General features: G+C 40.6%; 1 protein-coding gene across 1 annotated transcript in view; it reads right to left on the reverse strand.

The window, feature by feature from the left end:
• Positions 1 to 1,361: 1,361 nt before the first annotated feature.
• The window catches only part of LOC135093403 (sodium-dependent noradrenaline transporter-like), a 29,562-nt gene continuing 13,861 nt past the window's right edge, over positions 1,362 to 17,062 (reverse strand). Inside the window, exons 4-14 of the mRNA XM_063992678.1 lie at positions 16,098 to 16,320; positions 13,692 to 13,825; positions 13,166 to 13,305; positions 12,293 to 12,521; positions 11,721 to 11,833; positions 10,297 to 10,437; positions 9,748 to 9,847; positions 9,106 to 9,212; positions 8,589 to 8,765; positions 7,171 to 7,942; positions 1,362 to 1,901 (exon numbers count right to left, since the gene is read on the reverse strand). Coding sequence (XP_063848748.1) covers positions 7,844 to 7,942; positions 8,589 to 8,765; positions 9,106 to 9,212; positions 9,748 to 9,847; positions 10,297 to 10,437; positions 11,721 to 11,833; positions 12,293 to 12,521; positions 13,166 to 13,305; positions 13,692 to 13,825; positions 16,098 to 16,320 — 1,463 coding nt within the window. The 3' untranslated portion in view covers positions 1,362 to 1,901; positions 7,171 to 7,843. The remainder of the gene's footprint in view (positions 1,902 to 7,170; positions 7,943 to 8,588; positions 8,766 to 9,105; positions 9,213 to 9,747; positions 9,848 to 10,296; positions 10,438 to 11,720; positions 11,834 to 12,292; positions 12,522 to 13,165; positions 13,306 to 13,691; positions 13,826 to 16,097; positions 16,321 to 17,062) is intronic.

The following is a 17,062-nucleotide window of genomic DNA, read 5'->3' on the forward strand; positions in this document are numbered from 1 at the left end:
GTCAGATTTAAATAGGTCAAATAAGCAATGCATATATAGTATCTTATCAATAGGAAAATAACAGAAAAAGTTTAAAGTTATCAAATTTCATTAGAAGAAATAAATAAACAGAAAAAGAGAAAAACATCTGAAAGTCATCAGACTGAAAGAGATCAAACAAGATAATGTTTTCTCAATGGTGGACTGTGGCAGCGACGAGCACTTGCCTCCTCGTGACAGGAATGAAGCTGATCAATGAGCGCGTTACACTTGTCAGAGTGCAGGTGTGGCGACAGGTCTGGGTGCATGGTGTTGCCTCACGCCTGCAAGACATGACAGCATTACCACCACCACTAAAACCTTCCCAGTGCTTCACCAATAGAGAAACTGATAAGGGGTGATAGATATTTGTAGCCATTAGCACAACCTTTGCAGCATTTCACCCTTAAACTTTTCTGGCAAAACTTGGCTTCCCCCATCCTAAAACTCCACTTTCCTACTAAGTTCGCAAAGTTGCTGGAGGTAGAGAAGGAGAAAAAGAAGACAAAATGTATTGTGTTCAACTGAAATTTTACAGGTTAGGATAGCGTATCACCAACCTCCAGTTTGCAAGGTTAGTGACTTGAGTAGGTTAGAATAGCGTAGCGGGGGCAAAGGAGGTGAAAATTCTGTTTTTTGACCTTAGAAATATTCCCCAAAAGCCGTGTTTCCTCCACAGACTTAAGATGTTCCCAAATTTGGCCGACCTTGACCTCCAGCAGCCAAAAACCCCGTCTTCTGTCAGGTCCCCGGGCCTGATCGCCCTGGAGAGGGGCGGCAACACAATACATAAGGAGCCACTATTGTTAAGACTTCCGCAAATTTTCCAAAGTCCATATTTTGCATTTTTCACCATAACTCATGGGTAATTTGATGTTCTTATGGGCTGGAGAGGTGTATGGAATAATCTCCTTTGCCTGCGAGTACTGACAGGAAAAATAGTGATGGAAAACCAGAGAAACACAAAGTCTAATGGTCCTCCGCTGTAGTGGTCACGTACCCCAAAACAAACTACACCAGTCTTATATTAACCTAGTTCTAAGCCACCCAAGCCCACACCTGGCTTACCATACCCTTACCCTGTTAGCTTAGCCACACTCTAGGCTTACTGCGCGTCCCTTGAAACCTCACCTGTTGTCCGGGGAAGAGGGCAAACACACGTAACACAGGCACCACGCGTGACATCACACAAACGCGAGTTGATCTTGATCTTTGAGTGCCGGGTGCTGCCAACTGATTGCTCAACACGCAGAGCAAGAGCTAAAATCAAGATATTGCATTACTCTTATTTGTTTACTATTTATTAGCTGCTGCGAGTTATAATATAGTAATAGTAGTAGTAGTAGTGGTAGTAGTAGTAGTAGTAGTAGTAGTAGTAGTAGTGGTAGTAGTAGGGCATTTTTTTTTATTAGATTGTTGCCCTTGGCCAGTGTCCTTCCTACATAAAAAAAAAAAAGTAGTAGTAGTCTGCTACCCAGAAGAAATTTGACACGACACCGCCGTCCTCCAGATTCTTCTGCTCCCACGTTTTGCGAGCTTTGCAGCATCCTGGATGCAGTGAACCTTCTGTGCCAGCGTGGTCTCAGTGCATTGATCATCCGTGACTCAGTCTGCTCTCAAGGCCCTTTCAAGTGTCAACCCACAGTGTACTGCCATACTAAGACGTGTTCTATCTTTCTTGGTCTTAGGTCATGACAGGGACATCAATATCATGTTTGTGTGGGTTCCATCCCACATCAATATTGCCTACAGTGACAGAGTTTATGCCCCGCTAGGCAGCCTACAACTTGTCTCCTCCTGCGGCTGGCTTCGTGCCCTCACTCTCAGGTGCCCTGACCTGCAATCGAGCTGCTCCCTTCCGCTCCATCGACCAGGCCCATCATCTCCAGAGGGAAGAAAGTGTCACCATCAGGCACTATATTTTTAAGTACTTACTTTCTGTATAGGAATAACGCCAATGAGGTGTAATAAATTAATAAAAAAAAAAAAAGAAAATTGCTCTCTCTCTCTCTCTCTCTCTCTCTCTCTCTCTCTCTCTCTCTCTCTCTCTCTCTCTCTCTCTCTCTCTCTCTCTCTCTCTCTCTCTCTCTCTCTCTCTCTGTAATTTGAAGGGAAAGATGCAGGGTCGTAAAGGAAGAGACTAATATAGGTACTTTTAAGGACACAACGACAATGTATTAAAAGTTCCACTGCGACTTGTACGAGGCTGTGTAAGGAAGGCTAAGAATGCAATCAGAACCGAGAGAGACGGAATAGTAAAGGAAGATATTAATATGGGTACTTTTAATGACACAGAACAAGTGGGATGTTACAAAACAGCTATAGCAACAATGTTTTATCTCGGCCAACGTGTTGTCCTGCAAACACCGACAGCGCACACACACACACACACACACACACGTATGTACAACGAAACACGGCTACTGTACTCTCTTCACTGAAACTCTCACTGATAGCTTCCAGTGAACAGACCACAACACTTTTTTGAACAGATTAAAGTACTTTGGATACATCATAAGATATTTTTGGGATTAAGAGGAGAGAGTTCACGCTGCGTATCCTTACACACAGCAACACATTATTTATATACACAAGACGGTACTTATAAATAGACATTAGGTTAGTGCACACTCTTACTTATTTATTTTACAATATGTAGGCTGTTGTGACGTCAAGGTTCACCCAAAGAATGATAGGGGGGAAAAAAAAAAGGAGATTAAAAGGGAGAATAGAAATATCTGACATCACTTAGTTTGAAATGAAGCTGATCGTTATTATTGTTGTGTTTTTTTTAGTGTTCTGTTTAAATATGAATGCCTAAAGGAAAGGAAAACATGAAAAGGAGATTTAAAATGAGAAAAAAGGAAAGTTTGACATTATATAGATCTCTGTTATATATATATGTATTTTTTTTTTACTATTTCTTTGAGTGTATCGTTTAATATGAATGTTTTAAGGAGAAAATCTTAAATATGAGAGGAAAGAGGTATAGTTTTTATGATTGGAATGTTAATCAAGTAATCTCTGAGCGTAGTAGTAGTAGTAGTAGTAGCAGTAGTAGTAGTAGTAATAGTAGTAGTAGTAGTAGAAGTGACGTCATGTAGACCAATAACACACAAAGTTATTACCATATACCAACAAAACACCACTTCAATACATAAAATACATAAATTCCTTCCGATACAGCAAACAGTACTACAATTAATATACTGTTGTTGCTGCCGCTGTTGTTGTTGTCATAAATACAGTCTAAATATACGAGTAATACATACATACGTACATATACATATTCATCTCTCGTAGAAGACATGTAGTTTACGTTAGTTCAAATAATTACATTTTTTTTTCTAATTATATAGTGTAAACATCTTTATTCTACGTTTTACTGCAGAGAAGAAGAAGGATAGAGAGATAGAGGAGGAGGAGGAGGAGGAGGAGGAGGAATGGGAGGACTAATAAGTGAAAGATGAAGAAAAAGGCGAAAAGGAAAAGAAAAAAAATAGAAAGAAAGAAAGAGAGGAAGGAAGGATGGAAAAAAGGAACAAGAACAAGGAGAGAAGAAAGAGAAGGACGGAAAAGAAGAAAAGAGAGGAAGAGGATGAGAGGAGAAAGAAGAGGGAGAGGATACATTACACGAACAATACCATGTAGAGTGGCAGTGCTGGGAATAAAAAAATAATAAAAAAAATAAATAAATAAAATAAACACATACATCACCATTCAAAGATCAAGAACAAGATCATATGTGTAAATAGCGGCTCCCGTACACGACAAACGAACAAACGAACAAACAACAAGGGCGCCCCCACAACCTGACCACATGGCTGTCTGGTCGAGGTTAGATTTGTAAATACTACACTAAGAACCTGCCCGCCGCCATCTTGAATCACTGGACCTCTGCTGCAGCTGATGATGGCGTCTTAAACATTACTTCATTTATTTGCGCTCAGTTGAAAAATCGTTCGCTTTTTGTGTGTTTTTTAGATAGTAAGTAAAAAAAAAAGGCTTGGAGGAGCAGATAATAAAAGAAAGACTACTTCTACGCTATACATAATAAGATACATGAATTTAGTTGAAAAAAAAAAAAAAACACGGTTCTTTAAGAAAATAAGTACTATTTTAGCTATTTCTTTCTATCTTACTATGCGATGGAAAATAAAAAAAAAAAAAACTAGGAAGAAAAATTACAATACAAACCATTCCTACGCTATATATAATGAAAATATATGAATTAATTTAAGAACATTACATCCTATATGAAAAATCATTATAATTCTTTTATTTACGTCTAATTAATCAAAGAAACAAAGGCTCAAAGTATGAAAAAAGTGTTATGAAAAATGTTGTTCATCGCTACAATGATTAAGAAAAAGACTAGAAATGTTTATATTCTCAGAACATTTCCACTCGAAGAACGTTTGCACTCAACGTTTTTTTTCACTGAAGAACGTTTCCACTAAAGAACGTTTCTACCCAAGAACTTTTCCATTCAAGAACGTTTTTTTTTTTTCCCACTGAACGCAAAACTGTGTATGTATAGCCACATCACACGCACGCACACACACACACACACACACACACACACACACACACAAGTAGATACACACATACATAGAGACACGGTACCTGTAGAAATAATACTAAACATTACACATTTATACATACAAACGAACGTACATTGATCCATTATGTATATTTGTTTCGTAATACGTGGCAACACTGCAGACACATCACACCTGAATAATGAACAATGTATATGGGAGTTATTCACTATTGCCTTAAGATCTAACTGTACAATTTTTTTTATTTATTTATTTATTTATTTTATTTTTTTTTTTTTGTCATCTTCCTTTCATTTCAGTGTTGTTTCCTAAATATTAGCTTGTTATTCATTTTCGTACAGTTTTCACTCATTAGAAACTCTCTCTCTCTCTCTCTCTCTCTCTCTCTCTCTCTCTCTCTCTCTCTCTCTCTCTCTCTCTCTCTCTCTCTCTCTCTCTCTCTCTCTCTCTCTCTCACAGACTCTGTCTCTCTTACACAACAACGTTAACTTAGCCAATAAATCGTTAAAAAAATATAAAAATTCTAAAAAAATACTCAAAACATGAATACAACTTAAGACAACACACACACACACACACACAAACACACACACACACACACACACACACACACACACACACACACACACACACACTATACACCCTGATTCAAATTCCTATCTAAGAACAAGTACAACATTATTTTAATATGTACGTAACTCTAATTTCTATATACACTAATCCCACCCAGTTAACATAGAGACATTACATTTAACGGCGCGAGTCTGTCAATGCGTTAAAATCACCTTGGAATCTGATACGTGGCCAATATTGTTTTTAAAATGGAGAGATTCATTTATTTTTTTACGATTTTTTAAGCATCCCTGGGTAAGAAAAGGCGTGCGAGAGTGGAGAAGGAGGGAGATTGGTTCTGGAAAGGATTCATATTGGGGAGACGTTATTTCTGGGAGAGTGGAGGGAGGAGAGGAGAGGGAGAGCGGTTTTAGAAGTGGTGCATGTAACGGAAGACACTTGTAAGTCTGTGAGAGGAAGGTAAAATCAGGTTTCGGGGTTTCTAAGGATGGAGAAGATTGTGCGAGGGTGGAGAGAACAAGAGGGAGAGCGGTTTCAGAAAGTTGCGTTAAGAAGAAGACTCTTGATAAACTGGAAGGAAGGAAAAAGCAGTTTGGAATAGTATTAAAGGGAAAGTAAATGTTTCTTGGGAGAGCGGAGAGGGAGAGAGACTGACTGGCTGAGTGTGAGGTACTGGAAGAGTATTAGAGGGAAAGTAAGTGTTCTGAGAGAGAGAGAGAGAGAGAGAGAGAGAGAGAGAGAGAGAGAGAGAGAGAGAGAGAGAGAGAGAGAGAGAGAGAGAGAGAGAGAGAGATGGACATAGGAAAGTGTAGAGTGCAGGGACTGGTAGAGAGCGTCTGTGTTTTTTAAAGTAGATTTAGATGAAGAGAGAGGAGTTTAGGAAGGATAAGGAACAGAGGAAGGGGAAAAGAAAGATTCAAATAAGAGGCTGCATTAATATCCGGTGTTCTGCATCTATGAGTGAGTGAGAAGCGAACCCACTCATAGCCAAAGAGCACAATAGGATAGTAACCCCTCATCTATACCTCGTTTTCTACTTCAGCGCCATCTATCAGTGAAGAAACAAACTAAATTATATTCCCCGGTTTACATCTATATCTAAAACAGTTTTGTTACAGTTATCTACGTGTTCATCTTAATTACATTTGTGCTTACTAATTCTAAATGTATTTTTTTATTAATTTTAATCCTCTATGTGGTTTTATTATTAACATTTCTTTTTTTATATATTTAGTATTTCTAGACAGGAAAGAGAGCGTCATTACTAGAACAGCGAGCGAGCGAGCGAGTGAACCTTACGATCTACACGGCTAATCTAAAGTGTTCTAAAAAGGCGAAATATTTTGATCCACTAGTGAACGATCAATTCCGGGATTAAATTGTGTGGGTAATGATGACGAAATGAAATAGGACTTACTTCTGTTTGGTGGTTATGAAGGTATTGTGATGTCAGGGTTAGGTTACGAGAAAGCTTTGGTTGCGCACACACACACACACACACACACACACACACACACACACACAGAGAGAGAGAGAGAGAGAGAGAGAGAGAGAGAGAGAGAGAGAGAGAGAGAGAGTTAAAAAAAATTATAACACACATACACACACTAATACAAGATTAATACAAAAGAAACGAAACGCTTATACAAAAAAAAAAAAAAAAAACACGAACTATAGACACAGAAACTAAACTATAGATGACTGAAGAGTGAGATAAAGAAAGATATAAAGAAAAAAGAAGAGATTCTCATTGTCTCTCTCAGTCTATCATTTTCTTCTCCCGAAAAGAGTTGAGAAATTACATATAATAATAATAATAATAATAATAATAATAATAATAATAATAATAATAATAATAATAATAATAAAATAACTTAGACTGACTGACTGAATTGACTGAGGGAGACTGGAAGCTCTGACTGACTGATTGACTGTCTGACTGACTGACTGACTGGGTGACTGGAAAATTTTGAACTGGCACTGACTGGAAGCTCCCAAGTGACTGGAACTGACTTACCGAGGTGACTGGAGGCCTGAGTGACTGAGGAGTGTTGCGTTTGACTGGAGGTTTTTTTTGAACTGACTGGCGGGTGAGTGGCGGGTGACTGGTGAGTGACTGGCGAGTGACTGGTGAGTGATTGGGAGAGCCTGATAAACTTGAGGTAACTGGAGGTTTGCAGGTGACTGGAAAATTGTGTTCTTTCACTGGAAACTGACTGGAGTCCTCTTAGTGACTGGATAGAGTGACTGGAACAATGTTTTTCTTTACTGAGTGACTCTTAAGTGACTGGAGAATGACTGGAGTCCTCTTAGTGACTGGAAGAGTGACTGGACACTTGTAGATAACTGGAACCGTGTTTTTCCTCACCAACTGACTGGAAAATGACTGGAGAATGACTGGAACCATCTTCTTCAGTGACTGACTGTTAACTGACTGGAAAATGATTGGAGTCCTCTTGGTGACTGGAATCTTGAATGACTGAAGGAATGTACTCTTCTAAGTCACACCTAACTGTAGATACAACTGACTGGGTGACTGGAGGAGTGATTGGAGGCTCCTGACTGGTTCCTTTCGTGACTCCACTCATAGAAACTGGAATACTGAATGACTGAAGGACTGTCAGCTTCTAAGTCACTCCTAAATGAAGATACAAGTGACTGGGTGACTGGAGGAGTGACTGGAGGCCTCCTTAGATATAGAGCCAGTGACTCCACTCCAGACAGGGCGCCTCACCAGTCTGGAGAAGCTTCTGGTGCTCCTCCTCAGGCGTCAGACTCAGCAGCAGTTTCTGGAAGGATGGGACACCGTTCACTCTATCTTGGCGGACAAGAGAGCACTGTCTGATATCAAAGTCGCCTTAAACCTTTCACTTTTAATCAATTTTCATCATTATTTTTATTTTATTTTATTTATTTATCTATTTTTTACTTATTTATTTATTCTATTTTTTTGTACTAGAGTTTCTTAACGTATTTCTGTGGGTTAACATGGATGGTGATGGTTTAACAGGCTACAGTAGATGTGATTACGGTTTTCAATGGGGTTTTCATAATTCCAGTGATAGTTTGACAAGAATTCTGCATGACAACCCAGTTTATCATCTCTGTGGCCTTTGAAAACAGTCTGCCTCTGTAGTGACCGTATTCTGAAACACTGTGCCGCGCCTCCACTACTTACTGTATATTCCAAAGGCTGAAGCTCAAGGTACACGGATACTTATACGGATCTAGTGACAGACTGACGAGATTTTTAAGTTATGAAGCGACGAAACACAGAGTAACAAGATTTCTGCATCATTAATAAGAGAAACACTATTGAGAACCCAACTAATCATCTCTGCGGCCTTTGAAAAGAGAGAGACAGAGAAAGAAGAAGAGCAAAACGTTTCTGAATACAGGTTTGAACGCAACGCCTCACCACCACCCAATACCCACCTCTTTGAAGGACCCGCGTCGCCTCACCACGCTGATCACCATCCAGAGAGGAATCATCAGCATGGAGGAGGCCGTGATGCACCAGCCCACCGCCTCGGCCCACCGCGGATACAGGTACTTTGTCGGTCCGCTGTACTCCAGAGGGTTGGCCATCTGGCTCCGTAACCCTATGATGATCTGGGGGAGAGGGAAAGGGAGGGACTAGTTACTTAATTTTTATCCTCTGTAAGTGAGGGAAAGTGAGAAAGAGGGAAAGGTAAAGGGGGAAGTGATCAGTTGCTGCTCAGTTTCTGTAAGAGAGAGAGAGAGAGAGAGAGAGAGAGAGAGAGAGAGAGAGAGAGAGACTTACGTTAGCGCATTCCCATTTTCTCACACTGATAATTCCTAAACAACAACAATTTCTAAACTTCTACTTTTGGAACGAAGAAAACAAGACCACCACCACCACCACCACCACATCAAGAACAACAACAACAACAACAACAACAGACACAGGCTAAAACACTCGTCTACTCACAGTGATGAGGATGAAGAGAGGAGAGATGAACTTCCAGCACACTCGCCAGTACAACCGCGGCCTGAACCCGAGCATGTGTTGAATGTCTGCGCAGAACCGCTTCAGACCTGCCGACATACGCCCGCCATCTCCGTCAGCACCTTGCATTCAAACACTGCCGCGCCGCATCTCCGCTACTTTCAAAGCCTCTAGTTCAAATGGCACGGGTTTTCAAGCTTTTTTTTTTTTTTTTTTTTATACCGTTTGAGTGATAGACTGACACGATTTCTATATTCTCGGTAGGAGAAACACTATATTCAAAGGCTCTAGTTGAAGTGCCACCGGTTTTTAAGGTTCTAGCTGAAGTGACAAGGGTTTTTACGGTTCAAATGATATTGACAAGATTTCTATATTATTAAGAGGAGAAACATTATTTTCAAATGGCTCTAGTTGAGATGACACGGGTTTTCAAGGGTGTTTTCACGATTCTAGTGGCAGACTGACAAAATTTGTACATCATAACACAAGGAACGCTGCATTCAAAAAGACCCTAGTTGAAGTTACACTGGTTTTCAAAGGCTAGTACCCCCTCTTACACAAAAATAAACAAATACGTAACAGCACAGCACAGTATAACACAGCATAGCACCGCATACCACTCACCGTACATCCAGGACACAGCCACAGCCTCAAACAGCGCCGAACACAGCAGGGAGATGCCAGCAGAGTAAGTGTCCAGCCAGTGGAACACGTAGATCCCGCCCTGAGACAAGAAATACCACTGTCACTTACTCTTAATGGGATTGACTGGATGGTAATGGTGTTTGGGGACATAATAGAGAGTTTAAAGGGTTTACATGAGGATTCAAGTTTTCTGAGATGTTTTGGACTTTAAAGTGTGTTTTTTGGGGGGATGTTTAAGGGTTATTGAGGGTGTTTTGGGGGTATTCAAGGAGGGTATAAATGTTATGAAAGTTTTCAAGGGTGTTTTCATAATTCTAGTGATAGTGCAGCAAAAATACTTAAAATAATCTAGTGTTTTAAGAATACGAGGTTTGCATGCACACACACACACACACACACACACACACACACACACACACACACAAACTTTATGCACCACGATCCCAACTCCTCCTCCTCTTCCTCCTCCTCCTTTTCTCTTTCCCGTTCTCTTCCTCTTCACCACCACCACCACCACCACCACCCCACCTGGCAGAAGTTGGTGATGGAGACAAGGAAGGAGGACCCCACCACGAGCGCCGTGAAGACCTCTCTCCTGATGACCCGTCTGCCGAAGGTCTTCCTCAGCTCGTCCAGAAGACCCGTGATGACGCATTCTAGCCCGCCCATCTGAAGAGGAGGAGGAGGAGGAGGAGGAGGAGGAGGAGGAGGAGGAGGAGGAGGAGGAGGAGGAGGAGAAGGAGGAGGAGGAGGAGGAGTCAGTCCAATACATAGGCTGGGGCACGTTTCAAGGTCAGTGGAGGACGTGTCACAAAGCACAGCAAGATGACCACAACAATATTTGAATACCTTCCTTGGCAGTCAGATGATAAATAGTCAGTAGATAAGCTCTGTGATATACTATGGTTACTCAGGCACCAGACACACACACACACACACACACACACACACAAACACACACACAAACACACATGTCACCAACCACGCACTCATTCATTTACTCACTAACTAAACAAACAGACAGATAAATAGATAGATAGATATTGCCTTTCTATTATCCTCACAATCAGACAGGCAGGCAGACAGACAGGCAGACAAAAGAACAGCATCTAAGTTAACAATCCTCAAATCTTTCACTTTTTTCCCTCTCTATTTATAACTTTCGTCATGCACAGTACCATAACACGTTGCCTCACTGTTTGGGCACGCAATTTGAATCTTAACAAGGAGCACATGCAGGATTCAACAGCAAGACAAATGTACCACTATTGACTTAATGCAAAACACAGCTTCGTCTGGCCACATTTGTTTCCCTTATAGAACCACCCCCCCTCAAGCTACACGTGGGTTGAACTTGCATCACAACCTTATAAACTGTGTAGAGGAGAGTTGGTAATTGACTGACTAGCTATGTGACTCTTAAATACACGAAAACTTGATGCATCCCTTTTTAAAATTCCTGGCAACGTTTCTTTGTCCTTCTGAAACTAAACGTGGGCTGAATTGATATCAAAACCTTATGAACTGTGTATAGGAGAGGCTGGAAACTGACTGACTGGCATGATAAACTTAACACATCCCTTTTAAGAACCTACGAACATAAGGGAAGCTGCAACAAGCCTCTATTGAACCTTGATATGAAAACCTACGCATAGGAGAGGTTGGCAACTGCGTGGCTGGCTATCTATCTAGGGCAGTACTTTAGGTCAAGGTTATGAGGTGAAGGAAGGAGGCCAGGCAAAGGAAAATAGATAAGATAGACAGAACAGATAAGCAGAAGTCAAGAAATAACAAAAAGATAAACAGAAGGGAGGAAGAGAGGAACAAAACACAAATATTTTAAGTCATTCACCAAACAAAGACAAAAAACAATCCCTGCTTCTCCTCTTACTCACTCATCCCCCTCCTTCCCTCCACACACACACACGTCAGTCAGTCAGTCAGTAACTTACCCCAGAGTCAAGGCCGAGAGCGATGAGCATGAGAAAGAAGAGACAGGACCAGATCTGGGAGCCTGGCAGAGTCGCCACGGCTTCCGGATACACCTGGAACACCAACCCGGGGCCTGAAGAGAGAGGGAGAGGGAGAAAATTAGAACGAATGAGTGTGGAAAGACAGGGAAACAAGAGTGAGTGATGGAGATGAGTGGGAGAAATGAGAGAGATAAAAAAAGAGAAAAGGAAGGAGAGACGAGTGAATGTTAACAGAAATGAGTCAGATTGAGAGACTGAGAGATGATAGATGGAGATGAGTGGAACAGAAGGTCAGGAGTTTGAAGATGAAAAGTTTAAACAGCAAGAAGAATGAATAAGCAGAGAAACAGCTGGCGTGAGTGAGACTGAGGAGAGAACAAGAGGAAATCATGAATAAGGGAAATTAACAGATCAAGAATAGAAGAGAAGACGTGAAAATGAAAAAATGACAAAAGCGTGATAGATAAAATGAAAAATTAGTGTAGGAGATTCATAGGACACACACACACACACACACACACACACACACACACACACATATGAGACCTTACCATCTATAGCCACCTCACTAATTTCGGTCTTCTGTTTGAATGCCATGTAGCCCAGGTAGGTGAAGATGACCAGGCCTGAGTAGAAGCTGGTGAAGGCGTTGACAAGGCTAGTGATGAGGCAGTCCCTGTAGCAGTTGTTGTTGAACGTATTGTAAGAGGCGTAAGACAGATGCACGCCGAATCCTGCCCCAACACTGAAGAACACCTGCACGGCTGCCTCGTACCACACCTGTTTGGGTTGGATAGGTGTGGTGTGTGTGTGTGTGTGTGTGTGTGTGTGTGTGTGTGTGTGTGTGTGTGTGTGTGTGTGTGTGTGTGTGTGTGTGTGTGTGTGTGTGTTTGGTGAGAAAGAGATTGAAAAAAGAGGAGTGTAATGAGTGATACTGGTGAGCGATATATAAAAAAAAAGATTGGTGTTTCTCATATTACGAAAAATATATATCACTGAAAAGAAAAGGGAAAAGGAAAGATAGATAGATAGATAGACATAAAGATAGATACAATATATACAAAGACACAAAAACAAACAAAAAAGAAGGAAAAAAAAAAAGCTATCGACAAGAAAAAAATAAATAGAGAGATAAAGAGAAAGAGAGACAGCAGACAGACAGGTAGAAGGATGAGTAAGGGACAGATAGGAAAGGTAGGGAGATTAGGCAGGTGGAAAGAAGACAGATGGAGGAGGTGGAGGAGGGAGAGAGGGTCGGGAGGAGGAGGAGGAGGAGTGAGGGAAGCCCGGAAGAGAGTGACAGTGAAGGAAACAAGGAAGGGAGAGAAAGAACAGAGAGAAAAAAAAAATGACCAGAGAGAGAGAGAGAGAGAGAGAGAGAGAGAGAGAGAGAGAGAGAGAGAGAGAGAGAGAGAGAGATGTACCTTGGAATCAGACAGAGCTGAGACGGAAGGTTTAATGTAATAGAGCAACCCGTCAGCCGCCCCAGGTAGCAACGCCCCTCGAATCAGCAGCAGCGTCAGAATTACATAGGGCATCGTTGCCGTCACCCACACCACCTTACCTGCGGATTGCACACCTGTCACACCTGGCACACACCTGTCATATACGTGGCATTCACCTATCGTGCTTGTATTGGTTATATTCACACCTGTTCTCGTTCTTCGTCACATATTACTGTGGATTGTACACCTGTTATACACCTGCTATACACCTGTCACACACTTACCTGTAATAGATCCCTCATATAGGTCAAAATATCTCTTACAGACCTGTCAAATATGTCACACACACACACACACACACACACATCTTTACACACCTGAGGAAAACTGACTGACTGACCGACTTACCTGAGAAATTTTAATACGTACCCATGAAAAAAAAAACTAACTAATTAACTTCCAAGACCAACCTGTAAACATTACCTTGACTGCCTGACTGACTCACCTGAGGACTTGACACCTTTGAAGAGGGAGAGGTAGAGGATAAAATAAGTAATAAGGCCGCACACCACGAGGCCAGGCTGGGGCGGGCCGAGGTCGTCAAAGCCATCACTCTTATGCAGCTGAAGAACCACGTAACTGAAAGGTGTGAGAGAGAGAGAGAGAGAGAGACGTAATGAAATGAGAATGTAAGTGGTTATAATAGATTGAGAGATAGAAATTGTAGTTAAAAGGGTTTATTTATGGTTTTTGTGTGTTTGTTTTATATGGAACTGAGGTGAGGGAGAAAGAGATGCAAGGAAATGATAAAACAAAACATGAAAACAGATTTAGTGATGAAGATTATATAAAGAAGATAGTCATTTTTTTTCTTCTTCTTCTTCTTCTTTATTCAGCTGAAAAACAACGAAGCTAAGTTAATGAGAGAGAGAAAGGAAAGTAAGAAAATGAGAAAACAAAGGAAGAAAACAAGAACGTGACAGAATGAGAGAAAAAAACATTAAAAGAAAATATTTATACTTTTTGGGAGTGAATATCTCTCCACCAACTTATGAAAAATGTAACTAGGAGAGAGAGAGAGAGAGAGAGAGAGAGAGAGAGAGAGAGAGAGAGAGAGAGAGAGAGAGAGAGAGAGAGAGAGAGAGAGAATAAGAAACGCAGTCATAGCAGAAAGATAGAAAGTGTAGATAGAAGATAGTTATAATTATGCTAATTTTAATCACTCATTCATTCATTTATTCATTACGCAACTGAAGAACAAGTTAAATAGATCAGAGGATAAGGAACGTAAGGAAATAAGAACGTGAACATAACAGAAACTAGTCATTTAGTGTAAAAAATGATAGATTATTAAAAGTAAGTTAGTTTAGTCAAGGTAGAATGAGAAGAGAGATAAAGAGAGAGAGATAAGTATTTTGGGTGATTCATACGCAAAGGCAGAACAAGGTAAGATAGGAAGATAAGATAAGATAAAGAAAGAAAGAAAATATGAGTAATTGTAAGAATGAGAAAGTGGATATTGAGACCAAGGTGAAGGAAGAGAGGCAGAAAAAAGAGATAGATGAAAAATAATGAATGAAGAAAGTTTTTGGAGGGAATCTTTTGAAAATGAATAACGACGTAAATGTAGAATATGAAGAAGATGGATGATTGTGAAAAAAAAATAGCGCAAACACAAGAATGAAATAATGGCTGGTTAAAACAATAAGGAAGAAAGGGAAGAGAGAAGGAGAAAGAAAGAAATCTAGTTATTCTTTCGTATGAACTGGAAAAATACGAAAGGAAAATTATGAAAGAAAGAAAATAAGAATGACATCAAGGCATATTAAGAAATAAGGAAGAAGAAAACGAGAGAGAGAATATAAATGAGACGAAACAAAAAAATAAATAAATAAATACATTTGCGTGAAGTGGAAGAAGAGATAAGGTAAGAAAAATAGAGGTAAATAAACTTAAAGATACTGAATCATGAAAAAATAAACAAGCAAGCAAACAAACAAACAAACAAACGAACAAGAAAAGAAAGAAATATTAAATGAAAGTAATATGTGAAAGGAAAAAACAAAAAGAAGAAGAAGAAGAAGAGTGTGGACATGAGAAGCTATGATGGTGCCACTGAGAAAACAACACACACACATACAAACACACAAACACACAAACAAACAGACAGCTTTATGAATATGGTGATGGTGGTGATGATGACGTATGTGTGTGTGTGTGTGTGTGTGTGTGTGTGTGTGTGTGTGTGTGTGTGTGTGTGTGTGTGTGTGTGTGTGTGTGTGTGTGTGTTATGATGGTGATAAAAGAATGAGTAATTTAATTTACTTTGCATGACAACTCGTGATGAATAAAAGAAAACGAGAAGAGGGTACCATTCTCTCTTTCTTTCTCTTTCTCTCTCTCTCTCTCTCTCTCTCTCTCTCTCTCTCTCTCTCTCTCTCTCTAGTCTACGTATTTTCTCTAACTTCCCACTTCTTTCCTTCTTTCCTTCCTTCTTTCCTTTCTGTTTAAGTTATCTCCTACAATTTATCTTTCCTTCCTTTCTTTCTTCTTTCCTTCTCCCCTTCTCTCCTACCCATTTCACCTCTACATTCCTTCCTTTCTTTTAACCTTCCTATTTAAACCGTACGTCTAAACTTTTCCCTCCTTCCTCCCTTCATTTTCCCAACTAACTTCCTTAACCATACAACCATCAATTCATCCGTCCATCCTTCCTAAATCCAACTTCTTTTTCCATTCATTCATTCATCCAGCCTTCCTTCATAAACATCCAAAACCAAGCTTGAATACCTCCCTCCTTCTCTCTACCTCTCACCACAACACCCTCCCCCTCTAAAGCCACTACCCCCGGCCTCTCCTCTACCCCTGACCTCCCGCCATCCCGACCACTCCTCCCAAAACAGTGCCTTACTTGAAATACTCTTCGGAAGGTGACATAAGCCTGGAGATGTTGGGACGCGGTTCCTCTGAAGTCAGGCCGTCCCAGCAGTCCGCCGTGTTCCAGGAGTTGTTGCAGGAGGTCCAGGGAAGGGTGAAACTAAAGGAGGCGTAGACGAAGTAAATGGACCAGGCTATTATTACGTTGTAGTAGAAGCTGACGAAGTAGGCAACCAGTACAGCGCAGTACCCGACACCTGACGGAGTAGATGAAGGGGGAAGGTAGGTGTTGATATATTAGCAATGGAAATGATCTGTCACCTGAAGTAGAAGATGAAGATGAAGATGAAGAAGAAGAAGAAGAAGAGGAACAGCAACACAAGAGGGCAGTAACGAAACCTTGAGTAGAAGAAGAAGAAAAGTAGAAGAAGAAGAAGAAGAAGAGAAGCAGAACGGGGTATTAATAACAGGAGGAGAGTGAGAATACTGATGAAAGAAAAGAAAGAAAGAAAATAAAGAAAAAATAAAGAAAGAAAGAGGAGTGTTAACAATGAAAAGAAGACAAAATATAAAGTGATAAAGAAAGAATAGAAGAAGCAAAGGAACAGGAGAAGAAATTACAAGTTTACGAATGAAGGGAGAAGAAGAAATAGTAAAGAAACAAAACAAAACAATAACAGTGCAAAGAGCGAAGGAGGAAGAAGAAGAAGAGGAAGAGAGAGAGAGAGAGAGGGAGAGAAGGGGTGAAAGAAAAAAAGGATGATGAATGAAGAGGAAAGATAAGACGATAAACAGAAAATGACGTTTGTAAACAAGGGAGTGAATGAATGAGGAGAGAAAGGTGTGTGTGTGTGTGTGTGTGTGTGTGTGTGTGTGTGTTAAACTGAAGGAGAATAGATGAAGTGCTAAGAAATTATGAAGAGAGGGAGGGAGGGAGGGAGGGAGGGAGGGAGGGAGGGAGGGAGGGAGAGGAAGGGAGGGAGGGAGAGAGAGAAAGAG

This window comes from Scylla paramamosain, chromosome 43, assembly GCF_035594125.1.
Source record: "Scylla paramamosain isolate STU-SP2022 chromosome 43, ASM3559412v1, whole genome shotgun sequence".
Taxonomy (NCBI): domain Eukaryota; kingdom Metazoa; phylum Arthropoda; class Malacostraca; order Decapoda; family Portunidae; genus Scylla; species Scylla paramamosain.